The sequence below is a fragment of the Aspergillus vadensis genome (assembly GCF_003184925.1).
Source record: "Aspergillus vadensis CBS 113365 unplaced genomic scaffold BO88scaffold_15, whole genome shotgun sequence".
Lineage (NCBI taxonomy): Eukaryota > Fungi > Ascomycota > Eurotiomycetes > Eurotiales > Aspergillaceae > Aspergillus > Aspergillus vadensis.
In genome coordinates, this window is record NW_020292053.1 from 625978 (window position 1) to 646298 (window position 20321).

General features: G+C 48.6%; 6 protein-coding genes across 6 annotated transcripts; 4 read left to right on the forward strand and 2 right to left on the reverse strand.

Annotated features, from left to right (window-relative positions):
• Positions 1 to 1956: 1956 nt before the first annotated feature.
• Positions 1957 to 6505, reverse strand: BO88DRAFT_343104 (pleiotropic drug resistance family ABC transporter; the record flags this gene model as incomplete). Its single annotated transcript, XM_025703170.1, has 2 exons — positions 1957 to 5750; positions 5818 to 6505. 2 exons carry the CDS (start codon positions 6503 to 6505, stop codon positions 1957 to 1959), a joined length of 4482 nt encoding a protein of 1493 aa, XP_025561794.1.
• Positions 6506 to 8561: 2056 nt separating this feature from the next.
• Positions 8562 to 10931, forward strand: BO88DRAFT_405907 (fungal specific transcription factor domain-containing protein). The gene is made up of 5 exons (XM_025707015.1): positions 8562 to 8926; positions 8980 to 9458; positions 9512 to 9687; positions 9743 to 10309; positions 10359 to 10931. Exons 1-5 carry the CDS (start codon positions 8569 to 8571, stop codon positions 10582 to 10584), a joined length of 1806 nt encoding a protein of 601 aa, XP_025561795.1. The 5' UTR covers positions 8562 to 8568; the 3' UTR covers positions 10585 to 10931.
• Positions 10932 to 13248: 2317 nt separating this feature from the next.
• Positions 13249 to 14960, forward strand: BO88DRAFT_426655 (putative amidase; the record flags this gene model as incomplete). Its single annotated transcript, XM_025708924.1, has 2 exons — positions 13249 to 13280; positions 13346 to 14960. The coding sequence occupies 2 exons, from the start codon at positions 13249 to 13251 to the stop codon at positions 14958 to 14960; spliced, it is 1647 nt and encodes a 548-aa protein (XP_025561796.1).
• Positions 14961 to 15290: 330 nt separating this feature from the next.
• On the forward strand, positions 15291 to 16938 carry BO88DRAFT_426656 (uncharacterized protein; the record flags this gene model as incomplete). Its single annotated transcript, XM_025708925.1, has 5 exons — positions 15291 to 15342; positions 15440 to 16266; positions 16327 to 16407; positions 16465 to 16840; positions 16898 to 16938. The coding sequence occupies 5 exons, from the start codon at positions 15291 to 15293 to the stop codon at positions 16936 to 16938; spliced, it is 1377 nt and encodes a 458-aa protein (XP_025561797.1).
• Positions 16939 to 17535: 597 nt separating this feature from the next.
• BO88DRAFT_342916 (SDR family NAD(P)-dependent oxidoreductase) lies at positions 17536 to 18260 on the reverse strand (the record flags this gene model as incomplete). Its single annotated transcript, XM_025703162.1, has 2 exons — positions 17536 to 17831; positions 17897 to 18260. 2 exons carry the CDS (start codon positions 18258 to 18260, stop codon positions 17536 to 17538), a joined length of 660 nt encoding a protein of 219 aa, XP_025561798.1.
• A 644-nt stretch (positions 18261 to 18904) lies between these two features.
• BO88DRAFT_464901 (NAD-dependent epimerase/dehydratase family protein) lies at positions 18905 to 20293 on the forward strand (the record flags this gene model as incomplete). Its single annotated transcript, XM_025711365.1, has 6 exons — positions 18905 to 19234; positions 19307 to 19432; positions 19490 to 19571; positions 19672 to 19778; positions 19834 to 20117; positions 20176 to 20293. The coding sequence occupies 6 exons, from the start codon at positions 18905 to 18907 to the stop codon at positions 20291 to 20293; spliced, it is 1047 nt and encodes a 348-aa protein (XP_025561799.1).
• Positions 20294 to 20321: the final 28 nt, after the last annotated feature.

Genomic DNA, 20321 nt, shown 5'->3' on the forward strand with positions numbered 1-20321 from the left:
CAACGGTGCCAACGACAGAATTAATCTGCGATTCAGTATTCCTGGCGACGAACGATTCCTTGAGTTACGCGAAGAAGGTCCAAGAATGATACCAAAGCTACCGCCATCACACTCGAGCAGGCCAGCCTTTATAGCATAGATCCATTTGGAGGCAATGGGAGAACCGTCGAACCAGTTGAAGTGATCCTTGATTCTAAAGAAAATCAACGAGTGCCAAGACTCGCGATCTGGCTCAAGTAGGAAACTTGGTTTCCCTGAATAGAATAGATTGTCCTTCCCGGTTAGCCTTGTACTCCGCAAAGTGCCACATGTTTCAATCTTGTTGTCTGTTACTAACTTATTAGATACTCGTGGATAAAGTGAGACAAAACGGGTAACGCTGTTGCCTTAGCCCTTAGGGTACTCCGCCCATCTCGAAATTTTTGCCTATTTCGGTCCGTTCGCGATGATCGTGGCTCTGGCAAAAGGGTTTGATTCGTCGGTTTGGCGGAGAACTTTCGGCCGCCCCACCCCCTTCCAGAGACATTCATTGCATACGGAGTACACAGACTGGCAGAATCGAGGCTGTTAGCATATCCATATATCAAAGTTCTGAAAATACCATGGTTCCAAACTATTATTAGTCTTATTAGCATCCTCCAACCATTTTTGTAGCCCACTTGTATCTGCACTCTGCAGAGACCAGAGCTTACGATCTATTATAGATCACCCTCCTCAATGCTATGATGGCCATACATATGGGCAGCATTCTTTTAATACCCCTAATGACAACATGGGGAGCACTTTCACGACTCGCTCTTCACAATCACTCACCTTGTCCTCCCCTCTTTTCATATTCTGTCCCGTCACACGCACTCTGATCACATTGGCAATTATCTTAATTTCACCCTAGTTAGAATCATGGAGCCCGCTAGCCCTTTAGTAACGGGGTGATCTATCCTCTGCAGTCTACCTTGGCAAGGATGTCTGACTTAAATAGTAGATAATAGAATTGCCTGCCCAGATACATTCCTATCCTCTTGATCTTCATGTTGTAAACGTCGCGACTCAGATCGGTTCAAAGCATACCCGTCCCTGCTACCTTGCGCCCGGAGTAAGCCTTCTCGTTTTGCTGCCTTTCTTTAGTAGTTTTGGATTGCTTATGCGGGTTATTTTGTACAGATATCCAGCATGTTTTGGGGCTGCACGTATGGGGGAGGAAGTCGGGGTACTAACTTAGGTGAGGTTGTTATATTGTTCAGTAACTGAGACTCAAAGGTTGTATAGGCTTAGCGCTAATAGTAGACTGTGCTAAACTCCAATAACTACTTTACATAGTCAGTCATATATTAGCTAGGGTATTATTAATATAGATGTTACTGACAATGACATGGGAAGCGATAGTATAATATTATAGTCTTACTGGCCGGCAATATGCTTTTTGTTCGACATGACAGACAGCATTGGGAAGCAACTGAAGATTTCGTCTTGTCGAATAAAAGTCTTGCGGTTTGAGGAATTCGTTAAGGTTTCGTGTATGTGATAGGTAGTCTTGGTCTGGATATGTTGGGCGATATCTACTATACACTGTGGATTCTTACGTTGTGTAATCAATCCATGCAACTGGAATGTGTGATAATGTAAGCCAAAATATGATTATTGCTGTTGCAGTCTAAGTCTAATAGTGTATAGCTCTATCTGTACAACTGTTGAAGAAAGAGAAAGTATACAGCAGAACAGAATCGAAATCAACAAAAACGGAGTGTCCAGTGAGTGTCCAAGAAGTACATCTCAGGACAGTCAGCTGGGAAACGAGCGACACGAAGAGAAAAGTAATATAAACAATCTTCCGAAGACCGTACAATGAACGATGAACAGTGAAGTTGAAAGAATTTGTAATTGGAAATATATGATGTCGAAGGGTAAAAGGAGTCCCGAGCTGCCATCACGCAGCTGGGATGACACGACGTACACAGATCACTTAGCCACCATCTTGCCCTTTGGCACACGAGCCAACCAATAGATACCCACCGCCGCAACAATGTTGAAGGCGATATACACCCACATCAAGCCAAAGTTGCGCCAGGCATCCGAGAAGTAACTAACCACTTCAGCAAGGAAGGTATCCGTGCTGCTCATAGTGCAGAATTGGCAGTCTGATGTGGCCGATGGGTTCAACAGGTAACCCCCATTAGCGCTGATATACGATGACATGTAATCCTGACACGTCTCGTTTCCAGGGGTGTTGAATGACAAATACTCGACAGCTTCGCATGTCACGGTAGTCCCGGAAAGGCCTGTTGAGAGCATTGCAGATACCAAATATGTGAATGGGGACAGCCGGTACATGAAGATCCAGAATCCAGGCATGTTGGATGGAGTCGCAAGAACACCACAGAAGATCAAGCAAAGGGAGAATAACAACGTCGCGATATTACCTCCTGTCTCTGCTAGCTCGATTCCGGCAATCACCATGTGGGCGAAGGTCGATGTGAAGAGTAGGAAGACCCAAATAAGCAGGAACATGAGACCGGCCCGTTCATTAACGGAATCAGTGGGCTTCGCGTTGTTATACAAACCGATCGGGTAATACCAACAGACGAACATAAGAACGGCCATCAGGGTGTTCCATGGAAGTTCCACGAAAACATTAGCCGTCATGAATGCCTGCCAGGAATAGGTCTTGGAGGGGCGTTCTCGGACTTCGTAGAGTGACCTCTGAGTGACAAAATGGGGCATGATCTGTTGGCACAGGTTACCAAAGATAGTCATCAACATGAACACACTGAACATCTGGTTTTGCATGCCCTGGAGAGAGTTGGGAGCGTGGAAGAATGAAAATCCAATGTAGAGGGCGGACAGAACACAGAGAATAGTCTTCGACCAAATGTAGGTGGGCGTGCGGTAATATTGGGCAAAGACACGGAGCAAGCATTCATAAAGCTGGACACCAAATCCTGCTGCGTATTCCTTGAAAGCTTCTGGGTCAGAGTTGTCCTCGGGTTTGGTAGATAGGGTTGATTTCAGTTCCGCAAGGTGCTCCTTGACTTTCGTATGCTCAGGACTTTCCCTCCATACTTTTGGCCAATCTATGTCTGTGTGAGAACCTGGTGCTGCTCCGATGACATCAAGCATCCACTCTGCCGGGTTTTCTCCTTCGGCCAATGGATGGGCGCCGTTGCGTTCAAAGTAGCTGGACAGGGTGTTGGAATTTTCGCCAATCTCACCAAAATAAATCGTCTTTCCGCCACGCGCCAAAAAGAGCAATCGGTCAAAGCGCTGGAACAACATGGCCGAAGGCTGGTGGATGGTGCAAAGAATGGCTTGTCCATGTTTAGTAAGTGTATCGATAAGGTCAAGGATTGACCATGAAGTTTGACTGTCAAGACCAGAAGTAGGTTCATCCAAGAAAAGCAACAACTGCGGCTTGGCAGCAAGTTCGACACCAATCGTCAGTCGCTTGCGTTGCTCCACGTTCAATCCCTCGCCGGGCACACCAACGATTGCATCCGCGTAAGGCTCCATGCCTAGGAGTTTGATCACCTCCTCAACATAGTCCAGTTTCTCCTCTCGGCTAACATGAGCCGGCTGACGCAGCAAAGCACTAAACCGGAGAGCCTCGCGAACGGTAGAAGTAGGTAGATGCAGATCCTGTTGCTGTACATAACCGGTTTTACGTTGGAATGACTGGTCGCGTGGCCGTCCGTCGACAAGCATCTCTCCCGTGACAACTCCCATTGTGACACGCGTGGCCAGGACATCAAGCAATGTTGTCTTTCCAGCTCCCGACACACCCATCAGTGCGGTGCAAGTACCGGGCTTCACCCAGCCGTCAACATGATCCAAGATGCGTCTAGGTTCACCCTTGATCTTGATGTCGTAACACACATCTTGCCAATGGAAGATAGCCGTTTGCTTCTGGATGCGAACTTCCGAGGCCTGGGCGGGAGCGTCGCCTTTGACAGCACCGCCAAGGGTAGCTGACGATTCCATGTCGGTTTCGCCAAGCTTTGGCTGGTGGCCGCGGCGGAACAACAGGACTTCACCCTTGGACTTTGCCTCGGAAATATATTCGGTGCTAGCAAGGTAGACAAAACAGAAGAATATCATGAAGCCGATCAGGATTCCGATATTGCGCCATTCATGTCCTTTGGTGTATTCGAAACTCTGTTTCAGGTAGGAAGTTCCCTCCACGATCGCCGATCCAGCCGTAGAACCAACCGTGGAGCAAATCCTGTAGTCCAAGGATACAGAGTCATACCCGTCGCCAGAAGGAACAATGCTAGAGCATGTGAATTGGCGTCCAGAGAACTCATTGACCATGAAACTTTCGAAGGAGTAGGCGATCGGGTTGATATAATTCATCCAACGGGACCAGCCCAGCATATTGCGAGTGGGAATCACAAAACCAGTGTAAATGACCATTCCCAGAATCAAAAGAGCTGCAGGCACAAGTGCTTGTGAGAGGGAGCGTGAGGTGGCAGCCATAGTTCTGAAAATCATGGACATGGTGTATGTGGTGACGACTGAAAAGATCCAGAATGTCCACCAGGCACCAGCAGTGCGTCGCAAATTCGTCATAAAGTACAAGGGAAGGTTGAACGTGATTGAGTTGATGAGCTTGTAAGGTGTATCACACAGCATGGAGGCCACAGCTTCCGTAAAAGGATGATAAAATGCATATCTTGCCTGCTTTTCGACAATCGGACGTTGAGCATATAGTGTCAAAATTTCGAGCGCACTGGAGAAAGCATTCAAGAGAACTGCATAGAACAACAGAGCTCCACGGGAGTAAAAGCTGGCCGTTGTATCCGGGAGGTTGTAGAAAACGGATGCCACAATCAAGGCAATAATAAAGTTACCAACCAAGGCACTGACAGTTAAACTGGAGTCTCCCTTGAGACGTTGGAATCCACGCACAGTGCACAGGGAAATCTGCTCCCACACTGAGATCGTGTAGGGAGATTTGACGCGCTGGTTTTTCGACTGCATGGCCTTCCGGGCATCCACAAAAGCATCATAGGAGGAGCCGTGGATCGGATACTGCTGCTCAAACTCTTCGATCTCCCTGACAAGTGCGGCTCTGGCACTGCTTTGTTTCCAGGCTGCCGCGAATTCATCGGGAGTACGAGGGACGCGATTCTCAAAGCCAGGGCGGACCAAGCGCTCCGATGGGCTGGTGAGAGATGTTAGAAAGTCGGCAGTGGTTTGACGCTCAGGGCACTCGAAGCCCATATCCACAAAGAACTGCTTCGCCTCCGTGGTTCGTCCGAAATAGATTTGCCGTCCTTCGTAGAGTACAGTCACCTTGTCGAACACATCATATGCGCTCTGAGACGCCTGATAGATAGCGACACAGGCAGTGGTTCCGGAGTACTTGCTCATGAGATTAAGGTTCTTGCAGAATTCAAGAGCATTGGCGCTATCAAGACCTCTGGTGCTGTTATCCCAGCACTGGAGTGGTGCCTGACTGAGGGTTGCCTCTGCAATACTGACACGCTTCCTCTCACCACCACTGACTCCGCGAATGAAGTCGTTTCCCACCCGAGTATTGATCGTATGGGAAAGTCCAAGCATGGCCATAACCACGTCTCTCATATGCTCGGCATATTGGTGCCGGTTGACGCCCTCAAGGCGATTCCTAGGGGCCCTTGCGAGGGCAGCAAACTTCAGTGTATCCCCAACGGAGAGTTGAGGGAAGTGGATATCGGTCTCGGCGTTGTAGATGGCTTCACCCCGGAAAGACTTTTGCATCTCTTTGGCGGGGATACCTGAAGGTTGACAACAAATGTTAGCAGACATGCGGTCGAGGAATAACGTTCTGATCGAGATACGTACCCTGATAGTTAAGCACAGAGTCTTCGGACATTTCAATACCGTTCATCTCGCCGGCAATTGTCTTTAGGAATGTGGAACAACCACTACCGGGTCTTCCAAGCACAACAACCATTTCCCCGCTTTTCACCAAGCCGTCGAATTCACGAAGAATCTGGATCTTTTGCATCTTCATTCCGATCAGTCGGCGAGCCAGTGTGCCCAGTTCGAGAAGTGAATTCAGGACGTCTTTCTGGTAGTCTGTCGGCGACCCAAATCCATGAACATTCAAGTTCCTGAAAGCAACACCAGCTGTACGGTCAGGGTATCGCTCGGGGTCACGAGATCTGATGGCGAGAAGCATCTTCATCCAGTCTTTCGGCTTGAAGTTGGGGCTATGAGGGTTGAGCGTCGATTCCGGATCGTCGACTGCAAAAGGATTGTCGAGGGTGCCTTTGGTAGAAAACCGAGTCGATTGGCGGGTGAGCTGTCGAGCAAGGTCGCCCACCCGAGCTTCTATCTTCTCCTCCTTTCCTTGCAGAGTTTCGTCATCTTCGCTTCTCTGCTCCGACTTCTCGGTGTATGCGCTCCCGGGGGGTCCATGAATTGCATTGTCCAAGTCTGGGCTGCCCTGCAATTGTGGCAGGTTGTGGCTGACCACCGCTTGCGCCCGGGAGGAGTTGGTGTTTGTCGTGGCGACGAACGACGACATGGTGGCTTGATTTCGGATTTACGCTGCTTTCTTCATGCACAAAAAGCAAGCACCGACCGTTGCGCCCTGCGGTGCTCTAGGGACGGACCACGCAGTGGATGTTGACAATGAATTCGAAACTGCGCCAGTCCAGCGATCCGAGTGATATGATAGCCTTGGAATTTCAGCGAGATGGGGACGGACTAAGGGGTCAGCAGATAGTGGAGGTTATATAACTATAAGTAACTCCTGGGCTGTGTGTAAGACGGGGGTCCACAATGCTGGGAAGCAACAGGCCTAGTCTTCGGTAAACGAAAGTTCCAGGGACCCGCTCGCGGAGTTCCCGATCTCCATTGTTGCAATGACAGACAGAGGATTCGCCATGGTTTTAGCCATATGATCTGCCTAGCGTGCACAGGGAACCTCCGGGGACCCGAATCAGATTGTTAGGCCGCTAGGCGACCCCCTATCATATCCGCCAGGCTGGAGGTAACGGTTTCCACCCGAGAGTTAGAAGCCTATTTCTGATTAATAATTTACCCTATTTTGGGTATTGCAGTTGCGCTGAAATTCCGGATTCCGAACCAACCAACATGACTGCGGACCCAGCTTTCGGGGAACGGGAGGTCCCTGGGCCTGGCGGTCGGGCGAATTCACTGTGAAGTCCTGGGCTTCCATGGATGGGCTCAAGGGCGATCTTCGCTTATCGCTGATACACGTGGAATGAGCCGGATCACGGTTGTAGTTGCACCCGTAACTCGTACGTAGCTGTTGCTGGTGTCTCTTGGGTGGAGATCAGCCAGCCATAAGACCGCGACTCGACGCTGTTTGCATCTGCACTATTCTTTCCTGTCAGCTGAAGTGTTCATCTTCACATTCACCGATCGCACCATCACTTTGTAAATAGATAGATCAGACATGATTGTCACGTTCCCTTCATGCTTTTCATGCTCGGTTGAGCGCACGGTGTGGTCTGGCCACTGAGAGAATAGGAGAAGATGGAGAGGATCGGCAGTGTGAGAGACGCAACTGCTTTTGGTATTTTACCTATCCATTACCGTTATTTGTGGCAGTCTGCAACGAACTTCCGGCATCCGGGCACGCCAAGATAGCTTCTTTTGGTTTAGCCGCTGTCCGTCTTCAATACCCATTGGCTCGACCGCTTTTCATACAACACTGTGCATTGTTATCTAATCAATAGCTGTACAAGCACAAACACTCCGTGACACCAAGTGGACATTCTCTGGTCTTGTCCGCCACACGTTCTCCATCACTTCTCGGATGGGGCGAATGGGCCCCTTCCCATGCTCCTGAAATCGGGTCCAAGACTTCCCGAGCAGAACGTTGTGCGTGTATCAGATTGGTTTGAGGGCGATCTCTAGTTGGTCTCCCAAACAATCGTCTTGTCAAGAAGAAAAAAAAATGCGTTGTCCTTGTCATCCTACAGTGGAGGCAAAATGAAACCCTCATCAACCTAACACCCCTCATCCAGGGTCTAGACTAAGAAGCATCAGCTTAAACAAAGGGAGTGATCTTCGTCGGTTACTTGGTGATCTGAAGAACAATTCCTAAAAGGGGCTTTCCCACAACTTGATCTTCCCCTCTACGTCCCTTATCAACCCGACTTCCCAGGCCAGGCTAAAGCCCCCCTTGCTCCACTATCCCGGGTGGATTTCTATCATGTCCAAGTCCGACAATGAATGGACCACCCAATACCAGCAGAGGCATGGACTCTTCCATCCCTAGTAACCCTATGTCTAGCCAACAAGATTCGTTTCCTTTAGATCCAGGTAAGGAAGATGGCAGGAAAAGCACACGGAGAAAGGTGCGGGTCCACTATCATCAACCACAACTGTTATCACGCTAATAAAAATGTAATTAGGCTTGTGATACCTGTCAGCGCAGGAAGATCAAATGCGATCTCTCCAACAAAGCCAAGTGCTCGCAATGTGAGAAGATGGGGATCGCTTGTACCCGGAATCTGCAGAGATACCAGGCAAACTTAAGAAGGTCCGGCTAGTCATCATTTTGCCAACGAATTAATCGCAACGAATATGAGCTGACTAGCTCGGTAAAGGCAGGCGATGATCAATCATCTGGAAGGAAGTCTTGAGCGCATGGAGTCTCGTCTGCAGGGTCTTGGTTTTACCGTAGGCGAAAATGATACCATAATCGGTCCTTCATCATCAGAGGGAGTTGGTGATATCTCACCGTTGAGGTTGTCATTAAGTCCCACGGATCGTAGTCCTCAGGTTGAGGACGTCGATGATACAGATTGGGGCAACATCTACACAAGCCCGCCTCCAGGGTCGATCCGGTCTTCAGCGAGCAGATCCCCAAGCCCTCATATGCCAAATCTATTCGGGCAATCAAGTCAACCACAAGCGGCAGTACCATGCTTCAACGTTCCGAGATATCTCGGAGGTATCTTGAACTCTGGCTGTAAGTTAAACCAAGGGCCACCTATCACCTCCTCCTAGTCTAATCTCAATCAGGCTTCTCGATGATTTCACAAGAGGGCTTAGAATGGATAGCGCAGAAGACTGGTGGCGAATCAATGGACCATTTAACACGCCTCGTCCTAACGGAGGAGCGTGATGGTTTCATAGCCGACTATCCACTTCACTGCATATCACCCAGGAGAGTGTTCTGTCCTCTCCCACCTCAGGAGCATATCATACGTCTTGTGGAAAGGTACTTGGAGGATTTCAATGTCACATTTCCCTTGTTTAGACGGTCGGACCTTTTACTCCTCTTTGAAAGAGCTCATCTTGATATGCGCTTTCAAAATCCAGGTCAGTGGGCTATCATGAATGCTGTTTTGGCAGTTGCCTACATGCTTCCTGACAATGGGGCTTCTAAGCAGCCGGATCATCAGAAAAGCTGGCTTCTTCTGAAGAATGCTCTGGAGGCTGTTAACGAGCTTTATTTGGGTCCGCCCGATCTTCGGGGTCTTCAGGGTCTTTTAGTAATGGTATGCTCCTAGTCTTTGATATTCTTGGACAATTGACGTTGATGGTCATATAGGTTGTTCTTTTTATGGCGGCATCGGCTGCACGGCCTTGCAGTTTTCTAATATCCGTCGCTATCCACATTAGCGACCAACTGGGTCTGGGGACGACCGAAGACATCTCGATCTTTACCGAAGAGGAGAAACAGGAGCGGCAGACGGTTTTTTGGCTTGCTTACTGCCTCGATAGGGAGTATGCACCTATGTCTTTCCACAATCATCCCATACATGTCAGCTGACTCAGAAAGAATCTCCTTTCGATTCGGTGAACCACCAGTACAAAATGACGAAGCGATCAGCGCAGCTCTACCAATGGACGCACCAAATTGTCTCGTCTACTCCATGCCAACAAACGACCGGGCAGGGACCTTCAGCGCCTTCGCATCAGCCTGCAAACTTGCACAGATCAGAGGCGAGATCTACCAACGCCTCTACTCCGCTTCAGCTACGGATAGGCCGTTCCATCAGATCCTCGCCTCGGTCGGAGATTTGGATAGCAAATTACAAGCATGGAAGGATAATCTCCCGTCTGAATTTCAGCCCGAATCACCTACACTCTTTCATTCCCCTCCAGTATCCTTGATACTACTGCACATGCACAACACATACCACAACTGCATGATCGCCATTCATTCTCTAGTTGCCGCTCGAGGCATCAATTCTGCCCAGGATCTATCCGACCATCCTGGATATACCATCAACCCTGATTCTTTATCCAATCCTAGGGTTCTACTATCAGCATCTCTGACCTCTAAAGCTGCCCGTGCTTCGATTGGCTTGATGAAGTATCTCCCGAAGGATGACATCTCCCTTGGGTAAGTTGGGCTTCGCTACCCCAACAACAGTTTACTGACATTAGCAAAGGTTAACGATGTATTTCCCCACCGTCGCATTACGAACACTAGCCTCCAGTATTGTTCGCAATCCCCGCGATACAGGCCAGATCTACAATATGAGGATTCTCGACCAGGCAGAAGCATTTCTATCGTCGACGTGTTCAGGCACTACTAGCGAAGGGATGAAGCGATTGGTGAAGAATTGCGCCGAGTTTCGCTCGCTCGCTGAGAGGGCAATGAAGGAATGCGTTTAAACGCGGTTCCTTGGCATTATGCCGCGGTCGCATATATTTATCAGTGTACTGTTAATGATACCCGGTTGAGCTTGGGGGTAAGGGGGATTGGCATAGGCGTATTACAGTGTTAGGTCCCACATTCCATGCTAACCGTCCCCCCTTCCTAATAAGGCCGGATTGAAGCTATTCTGCCTACCGAGACAACATGTAGAGAGTCCTGGAACATGAAGTATGCCATAAAAGCTACTAGATATGTTGAAACAGATAGATAGTAGCCTACTAAGCAGGTAGTTAAGGTCGCGTGACCTCAAGGCTCAACACCATGTTTCTTCTTCCGAGCGGGTCCTAGATAGAGCGAATTAAGTGTTCCTATACATTGTTTTAAAAATTTATCCTAATAAGTTATGAACCCGGCTCTTTGCTTCTGAGACTAACCAGTAATGATTATAAGAGAAAAAGGTATTACTGGTGCTAGTAAGAATACTGCTAGGATGCTTTTTGTTCACTTGGCATAGTCGGTAGAGCAAACATGCTCTACGAAGTATGAAGCAGTAAGTATTTTCACCTAATTCTTCATATTTGCCGATGGCCGAGGCTGTTTTCATCAAGATTATTTGCAGAAAATTTGAAGGATTCTCTTCCACGTATTCAGGGCCAGAAGCCTTTCGATTAAATGTACCCTACCGGACCATGAAAAATCCAGAACGACTGCTACTCCCTGGAGTACGCCATGACCAAGTTTTTGGATTTGCTGGAAGATCAAGCAAGCGCCGAGTAGTTGCGTGCACAAAATGCCATGAAATAACACATTAAGGTTCACAGCAAGAAGGATTTCGTATTTTCATGAACGCATTATAGTTTATTAGTATCCCATCTTGCGACACTTGCTTTCTTTCCTTTCCGATATATCATGCATGTTCGAACCGTACAAAGACAAGGGATTGAAGAAAAGAAGCTGTGTCACACGCCGAAAGGATAGCGCAGGAACACAAAATTATTCTGGCAAAAATCATCCAAAGAAGCAAAGGTGGTACAGATAAAGTTATTTGCAACTTAATACACGTGATGGAATATCCGAATGCTGTTAAATATTGCATTCAATGTACACAGTCCAAAATGATATGGATATGAATTTATGTCAACCATACTATGTGTCTAGAGCAATGCCAGTCCTGACAAGAGTACTAGCCGCTCGGAGCTCTTTGATATATATATATATATGTACTTCAGTTGTCCCAGTCAATCTCAATATGATTCGGCGCCCTAACCATGTGATGCAACACATTCGATTGAACTAGCCTAAATTGCTTTGTCGCCGCGATGCTACTATTGCTACTTTCACGAGGCCTCGGAAAGGAGGAAGTGATATCTATCAGGAGTTCTATTACTATTAGTATTACTATTACTAGCGTTAGTATATATTAAGGAACTTGTTATAGCAAAGTAGGATGGGACCAGTATCTAACGACTATAGAAAGTTTGATAAGCGCACTACAGCTCTTTAGTCATTGATAGTAGAAGAAACATGCATGTTTTAAGGAGAGCTGCCACTGTAAAGCAGTTTGTAAGGGTTTTGAGAGAGATTTCTGTTAGCGTGTTTGAGGTCGCGCAACTGTCACATGACTTAAACTGCCTATTTGAGCAATTTGGGGTCGCGTGACCCAAGAACGGGTCCGTGCGACCTGCAACCACGGCTAGATTGGGGTTAATCTAGCAATAAGATATCCATATCGTATCCGCATGGTTGGATTTGGATAAGTTTTGCTATTTGATATCCGCGGATATGCCGCAGTTTAGGCCAAATTGGTCGTGTGGTTTGCGGCGTAGGAAATACTCGATCCTGATCCTGAGATATAATTAATTGTTCCTGGAATGTACATGCCTCATTAACTTTATCTCCGACACTTGATCGTAGGCCTTCTAGTAAGGCCGTTGCAATACTTTGTGATATTGAGTATCCTACCACCAACAATGCCTCGAATACTCATCAAGGACATTCACGCTCAATTGTAATCCACATAGGCGAGTTCGATTGGGATGCCAAGACCGCCAGTAAACGAAAGGAGCGAGGGAGTCCCTTGCTTACTTTGATAGCCGGTTGCGGAAGTCCTCACAAGAATAGAAGTAACAGATGTATTGGATCGTCCGACGGAAGCCATCAATTTAGCCAGAGAGGTTAGCTAACTGCATTTTTGGATGTTTCTATTCGGCTTATCGGGTGTTGCGTTGCACTTGGCCTAAGTCTTACAATTGGAGAATGGGGCGAGGTTAAGGCTTTGGGGTCGTCGGGGACTCAGAGTCCACAAGCAGGAATTGGGGTAGATAGAGGGAGGTGTTAGCGTCTACATAGATTTCGGCAGCTTATCAGTTACTCCAGTGGGGACTGAAGGGTCTCTTTGGGCCTCTGGGACTTCAATTTTGCCCAGAATCCCTGTGACTCAATAGGCTGAGATCAACCTGGCATAAGAACTCGAGATTTGTCTGCCTCTCCCCACCAATTGAAATTGCAGACAAGTTTCGACCCACGTCCCTAGAAGGCTCTTTATCAGAGATTCCAGTGTCGTCATTTTGATTTTCTTACTATAAAGTGTGTTATATTGGTCTGTTCGCGCAGGCAAGGCACCCTCTGGAATTGAAGGAAGCTTCGATTTGTTTACGGCACCGAATTTCCCATCGTCCATAATGTCGACCGTGTCCCTCCCGCTCGGTTATACGTAAGATATCTATCCATATGGTCTGCTGATCCAAGCTCGATCACTGATTCCTTCCATGTCTCTAGGTCTGCTTTGACAGCAGAATATCTACGAAATCTGGCCCGAAGATGGAATATTTCGTTCAAGTCAGAAGAGGAGGAAGCCGCCTATCTCCTCCTCCTGCAGTCGGCAGAGGCTGTCCATCGTGAAGTTCAGGACCTACCTGACTTCAGCGAGCCAAACCTCCAACCTATTGCCACTAGCGAGGATCGTCTATTTTGGAGACCTGATCCACAAGCCAACACCCACAACGCATGGAGCCATCGAACCTGTATTCGCGCTGCCCAGCCGACATCATCATTGCTGGAAGGTCGAAAAATTGCGGTCAAGGATAACATCAGCGTGGGGGGACTCCCCACTACTGTTGGAGCATTCGCGACTTTGGTCTCTAGGGACGCTCAATTTCCAATTTCGCCCATTGATGCGACAGTCGTGAAGCGCGTACTGGAAGCTGGAGGGCTTATCATGGGAACCGCTACTTGCGAAATGTATTCGGCTGCACCCATCTCTTCAACATCTGCGAGCGGTCCTGTGCACAATCCTTGGGCATATGGCTATACCAGCGGAGGAAGCAGCAGTGGTTGTGGAAGCCTGATGGGCATGAATGTTATCGATCCAAGTCAGTCGAATTTCGGCGATAGGGCGGACCTGGCAATCGGTAGTGACCAAGGCGGTTCGATTCGGATCCCCGCCTCCTATAACGGGGTTTACGGGCTGAAGCCAACACATGGCCTCGTTCCATACACCGGAGCAATGACTTTGACCCCTATGATCGATCACTTGGGCCCTATGGCTACCTCGGTGAAAGACATTGCCGTCCTACTCCATGTACTGGCTGGTTACGATGGATATGATCCGCGCATGACACCTGAGTCGCCGCTGCGTAGCGCTGTTCCAGATTACCCTGCTATTCTGGACGAAGTTCAAGCCGATCAAGGCTCTAAACTTCGAGTCGGGATTTTGAAAGAGGCATTTGAGATCCCTAGCATGTCGGACGAGGTTCGCACGGGCGTTTATAATGCGGCGTGCGAATTTTTTAGAGCAGTTGGCGCGACTGTATCCGAGGTTTCTGTGCCATTACATGCTCAAGGCCCGGCAATCTGGACAGCTGCCACCAGAGTGTCTATGAGCGATTGGGGATGCCAATCGCTGATGCCAGGTTTTCTCTCTTACGTGCCGCCGCATATCGAATTTCGGTGGCCTCCTGATCAGGGAATGCACGACCTGCTGACTGACAAGAATCCTAGCATCATGAACCTGATATTCTCGGCCACTTATCTCAAGGAGAGCTGCCCCGCGCAGCTGGTAGCCAAGTCCCATCGTAAGGTGTTTGAGCTGAGAAGGGCCTACGATGATGCCCTTGACAAATTTGACGTACTTATCACACCAACCACTCCAACAGTGGCTTTTCCACATCCGAGCGGTCTTACGGAGAGGGTGAAGGCAGCTGTCGGGATTGTAGCAAATACGTGCCCGTTTAACGTGACTGGCCACCCAGCTATGAGTGTTCCTTGCGGCTTTGGAGGTGCCGACCCGAGACTCCCTTTCGGAATGCAGATCATTTCAAGGCGCTGGGGCGAAGAAAAGATACTCCGTGCTGCAGCGCTGTTTGAGCTAGGGAGAGAGTTAGTGGATAACTAGACCAAAATCTGAGTATTGTTGGACGAAGAAGGACGCTTAATCAAAACCCCTCTCAATTCTGTATCCCAGCCTACCTTGCACTAAAAGATATGACCACGCCTATAGACACATCAACGGAAATAGGAGCACCCTTGATACAGAGAGGTTGGTGGTAGCCCTGACAGATTAGGAAAATTGGGGTCTGGAGTTACTAGATAATCGCTATCATGCCTCGCGAATTATGCTTTGCCACAGTTTCAGGTTGATAAGGATTATGAAGAGGTTCGTCCTTATCGTGGTAACTGCGACGACTCAACAGCTCCTCTCAATCAACATAAATATCGTCTCAGGATGTCCTCCAGTGACTTTAAGGCCAGACCAAATACTTCGTCATTCATGTTCAGTCAGGATGCACGATATCACAAGGCCCAAAGAAAGCGTCAAGGCTGCCGACCAGGCGGGAGAGTCTTCCATCTATGACAAGGAGCTGGGCACGATAGAGAATACCGAGATCTTTCAAACTCGAGATGGGCAAAATAGCGTCAATTTCCGCACCCTTACATGGCCGATAGTCGCCGTCCTCTTTTTGAAGATTCAGTTTTCTACAGGGGTTCTGTCTATTCCCACGGCTATGCATACTCTGGGGGCAGTAGGCGGCAGCTTGAGCATCATAAGCTGGTGCGCCTGGACCCAGTACACTGCCATTATCATGGGAGACTTCCGGGCCAAACATGGGGGTTGTCACAGTATTGCAGACCTGGCGGAAGTTGTTGGCGGTCGGATTCTCAAGGAGGCCATTGGATTGCTGTTCATCTTCGCCAATGTGCTTTGCGCTGGCTCAGCAATAATTGCTACGTCAACCGCTCTGAATGCTTTATCACTTCACGCGGCATGCACAGTGTGGTGGGCGCTGATTGCAGCGACCCTCATCGCGTTCTGCGCCTCCATTCGAAAGCTGGAGAACTTGACCTTTCTCACATGGGCCGGTTTTGCGTCAGTCTTCAGCGCAGTGCTTATCGTCGTGATCGCTGTTACTATTCCGGATCGCCCGGCGGCCGCGCCCCAGAGAGGCCCATTCGAACTGGGATTCCACGCTTTTCCGGTTCCAGCACCTAGCTTCGCTGAAGGGATGGTCGCCTCGTGCACTATTTTCGTCTCCAGCTCCAACACTGGAGCCTTTATTCCAGTCATTTCTGAGATGAAAAGCCCCAAGGATTACAACAAGGCCGTGTACACATCAATGACCACCCTTACCGTGCTGTACTTTGTCTTTGGCCTTGTCGTCTATCGTTACTGTGGGCAATGGGTAGCAAGCCCGTCTCTAGGTGTGAGTCTTGTGCCCCTCTGCCCCAAACCTGTTAAAAGGTTCCGCTGATGCCTTCTATAGTCTGCAGGACAAACGATCAAAATGATTTCCTACGGAGTCGGTCTGCTTGGTCTGATTGTTACCGGCTGTCTCTACACCCACGTAAGTCTTTACTCGTCGAACAGATATGTGTGACGGGACCACACTGACAGCTCTAAGATTGGTGCAAAATACGCGTTTGTGCGCATTCTACGCAACTCGAGGCACCTGCAGGACAACACAATAATCCATTGGACCACTTGGCTAGGCTGCACGTTTAGCATCGTAGCCGTTGGCTTTGTTCTAGCTGAGGCCATTCCAATCTTCAATTATCTCCTAGCTCTTCTAGGGGCCATTGTGTTCGGGCCGGTCGCGATTATTTTTCCGGCTTATCTATGGCTATACGATCACGGCCATTACCGGTGCAATTCTTTACGGAAAAAGGTCATCTACGCGTTCCACGCCTTCTTTATACCCTTTGGACTCTTCATCACCGTAGCGGGGACTTACGCCGTATGCTTGCAGATCAAAGACGCGTATGCAACTGGCCAAATAAGTGAGTCGAGCTGGAGCTCCTTGCCAAGACTATTTAGATTAACTCTTCTGCTTTCAGGCTCTGTGTTCTCTTGCGCCGACAACTCTAACTCAACTTGAAGGTCAACTGGACACACAAGGAACGAGTGTTTTTCCATCTAAGTGTAGGGGTAATTGTTGACAGCCCGGGGTCTTTGTCTAATCCTAAGGGCTTGGCGCCTCATTTGCGATTGTTTCTCGAGTAGCTTCCGGCATCTCCCTTTCTTTGAGAGTTCTTCTCCTCAAGCCTCAGATAGCTAAATGCATCGTTTTCAGCTTTATAAGCCTTCAAACAGTAATAGAAGGAAAGAAAGGTGGTTAGATACCGAGGGTAATGTTCTATTTAGGTAAAAGGACTTCTAATTCCCCCAGAACAAGCGAATATTCCGATTACCTTCTCCATGATTTTTGGTACAAGATCCGTGATTATGAGTCCATGTCTTAGATATCGCATCCTTATACACATATTGTCCTTGTTATGAACGGTTGCATGTTTTGAAAGGATTTTTTTTCTCTTCTCCACACCCTTCCCTCCCCATGCTTTCAGCCGATGTTGCTAATGCAAAATACCGAACGGGTCTTCGACTCCCGGCGTACTCACATGAAGCTTGCCGCTCTCTAATCTATTGTAGCTCTTGAATCTAGAAGGCGTCTGGTCTCTTCCTTTTCGAGACCGTTCTAATTGATAGTGTACCCTCCGTCAACGACAAGAGCATGGCCCTGTACGAATGATGAAAGAGGAGAGCAAAGAAAGAGAACAGCATTTGCAACCTCATCAGGCGTACCCATCCGCTTCATTGGGGCAATATCAACTGCTGGCTTGAACCGTTCCGCCCGGTCCGAGGAGCCCATGGCCATCGATGTGGCGATCACCCCCGGGCATATGCAGTTGACACGGATTGAGTCCCGGGAATAATCTATGGCATCTGCTCGGGTCATGTGGATGACTGCCGCTTTTGAACCACAGTATGGGGCTATTGTATCACAATAACTATTAGTATTCTTCTTGGAACAGACTCTCTTTTCGATGAGTACGTACCAGCGCCGGCACGCGCCACTAAACCCAGTTGGCTGGCGATGTTCACGACAGCACCTCTCTGGTCCGGGTGTTGAGGGAGCGTCTCTTGCCTGAGCATCTGGGCAAACGCAGCTCGCGAACAGAGCCATACGCTCCGATAATTCACTCTAGTAATCTGATCGAAAGTGGAAACTGAGGTCTCCGTGGCACGAAGGTCCCCTCCGAGTATTCCAGCACAGTTAACCACATAGTCAAGGCGGCCGAATGTGTTTGCGGTCTCTCCGATCAACTGGTCAACAAAGGTCTCGTCTGAAATGTCACCAGAGAGAGCCAGAACCTGGCCTTGGTAAGTTTCGAGAATAGCTTGTTTTGTTGCATCAAGCATAGTGGGATTGATGTCTGTAATAACAATGCGGTGGCAGCCTGCTCGCGCAAATGCCTCTGCGATTGACGCACCGATACCTCCGCCAGCTCCCGTGACCAAGGCGACGCCGGGAAGTTCTAGGGTTATTGTCGACATGGGGGAAGGGGAAACCTGCGCTATTGAATTCGGTAGGTTGATTTCGAACCCCCCGAGGACCTAGGGAATCTATGCGAAAGTCAGGGAGTGACGAAATTCCACCACAAAATTTTTCCACAACGGGGACTACTATACCTGAGGAACTCGAAGCTGTGATACGGTTTCTGAGGCGGCTGAGGACTGGGTATGCTGTGCGGGGACTCCAAGCCATGACTGCGGCATTGCCATCGAACCGATATCGGCACATAATGTACGATGGATAATAGTCGTCAGAACACTGTCGATAGCCAAAAAGGGAGAACTGGGGAGCAGACACCATCTTGTGTTCAAAATAGGAAATTTGGAGAAGGGGGTGGGGCATAAGGAAACGGGGAACCTGTGAGACGTGGGCTCATGCTGACAAATCTTCCTCGAACAAAAGGCATGGCTGGCCTCCATACAAGTGATGCAGGAATTGAGCCTGGACTCTATTGAGCAAGAACAATTCTTCCATTTCCCTTACATGCAAAATGTCTCACAACGTCCTTATCACCGGAGCCTCGGGTTACCTTGGTGGTTCTCTTCTCGCGCGGCTGTCAACTCTGCAGTTGAGCGGTGTTAACAAGACATTTGCCCTCGTTAGGAGCGACGCGCACGCAGATGCTTGCCGACGTTATGGCGTCGAACCGCTGAAGTTCAATGTCCATGACCAAGCAGCCATACATGAGGGAATTGTCAAAAACATGGTCACCGTAGTCTATTACCTGATCGGTTGCGACCAATTTGATAACCAAGGATTTTTCATTCAAGCCCTTGCCGAGTCCAAAAAGATCACTGGACAACAGACTCACTTTATTTTCGTGCGTCCCCTACTAAGAAGTACACTATCATTCATTGAATTTTGACTAAATCAACATCTGGGGTATGTTTAGACCACGGGTACAAAGCAGTTTGGAAGTTACTGCGGTGCTCCAACCGATCGACCTCTGCTTGATACTCAGCCTGATCTGTATGATATCCAAAAGGCTCAGCGCAGTGAACATCACTGGGCTCAAACTGTAAGTACTCAGCCTGGCTTCGGGCGGATACTGTACTTTGCCACTGACATTGACTAGTCTGTCAAAGTGAACTGTGATGTTATTGACAAAGGAGAAGAGCACGGTGTGAAAACGTATATCTTTTCACCCTGTATGGTTTGTGAGTATAAAGATCCCGCAACGGCGCCCCGAAGAAAAAAGGGGGGGGGAAGAGAAAAGTTTAAGACCTTGAGAATAATGACTAATCTAGATTGTGCTAGATGGGAAGGGCGAAGGGTTTGGAAATCTGATATCCATCCAAGTTGTTGACATTGTCCGGGCGGCGAAAGGGGCTGGTAGGGTCTACAAAGTTGAGGCAGAACGAAATGTAAGTGGCCTACAACATGCCCACCGAAATACCAGGGCACTCACTATCGCAAAAGGAATGGCCTGTTTGCCATATTACAGACACTGTCAATCTTTATATTCACATTCTTTTGTCAATCTTGGACGGCAAGGACCCAGGGTATGGAAAGAACGGCTACTACCTCGCATCATCCGGCCGCGTCGCATGGCATGATGTCTACAATGCAATAGCTGTTGCCCTGGCCAAACGTTCCATTATTGAAGACGCGACTGTTGTTCAAGCCGACAATGTAGCCTTGGAGAAAATGGCTTCTGCTCTTGGAACATACAAGTCCTTTGTGGGCGCGAGGATAGCAGGACTGTAAGTCACCAATAAGCCATACGTCCAATCTACTTCCTAATGATCATCGAAATTCAAGGTCAACGTACACCGCTGAGCATGGTAAGGAGCTCGGCTGGCGGCCTCAATATCAGCCTCGACACATTCTGGAAGCCGCAGATGACGAGGTGTATTTCATCCTGAAAAATCTTAAGTAGGCTAGATAGAGTATAATATTTGCAAGAC

Coding starts and splice junctions, on each gene's coding strand:
- BO88DRAFT_405907 (XM_025707015.1), top strand. CDS start 8,569: ATGATCAATCATCTGGAAGGAAGTCTTGAGCGCATGGAGTCTCGTCTG. Junction 9,688..9,742: donor GCTTACTGCCTCGATAGGGA/GTATGCACCTAT, acceptor TGACTCAGAAAG/AATCTCCTTTCGATTCGGTG. Junction 10,310..10,358: donor AAGGATGACATCTCCCTTGG/GTAAGTTGGGCT, acceptor ACATTAGCAAAG/GTTAACGATGTATTTCCCCA.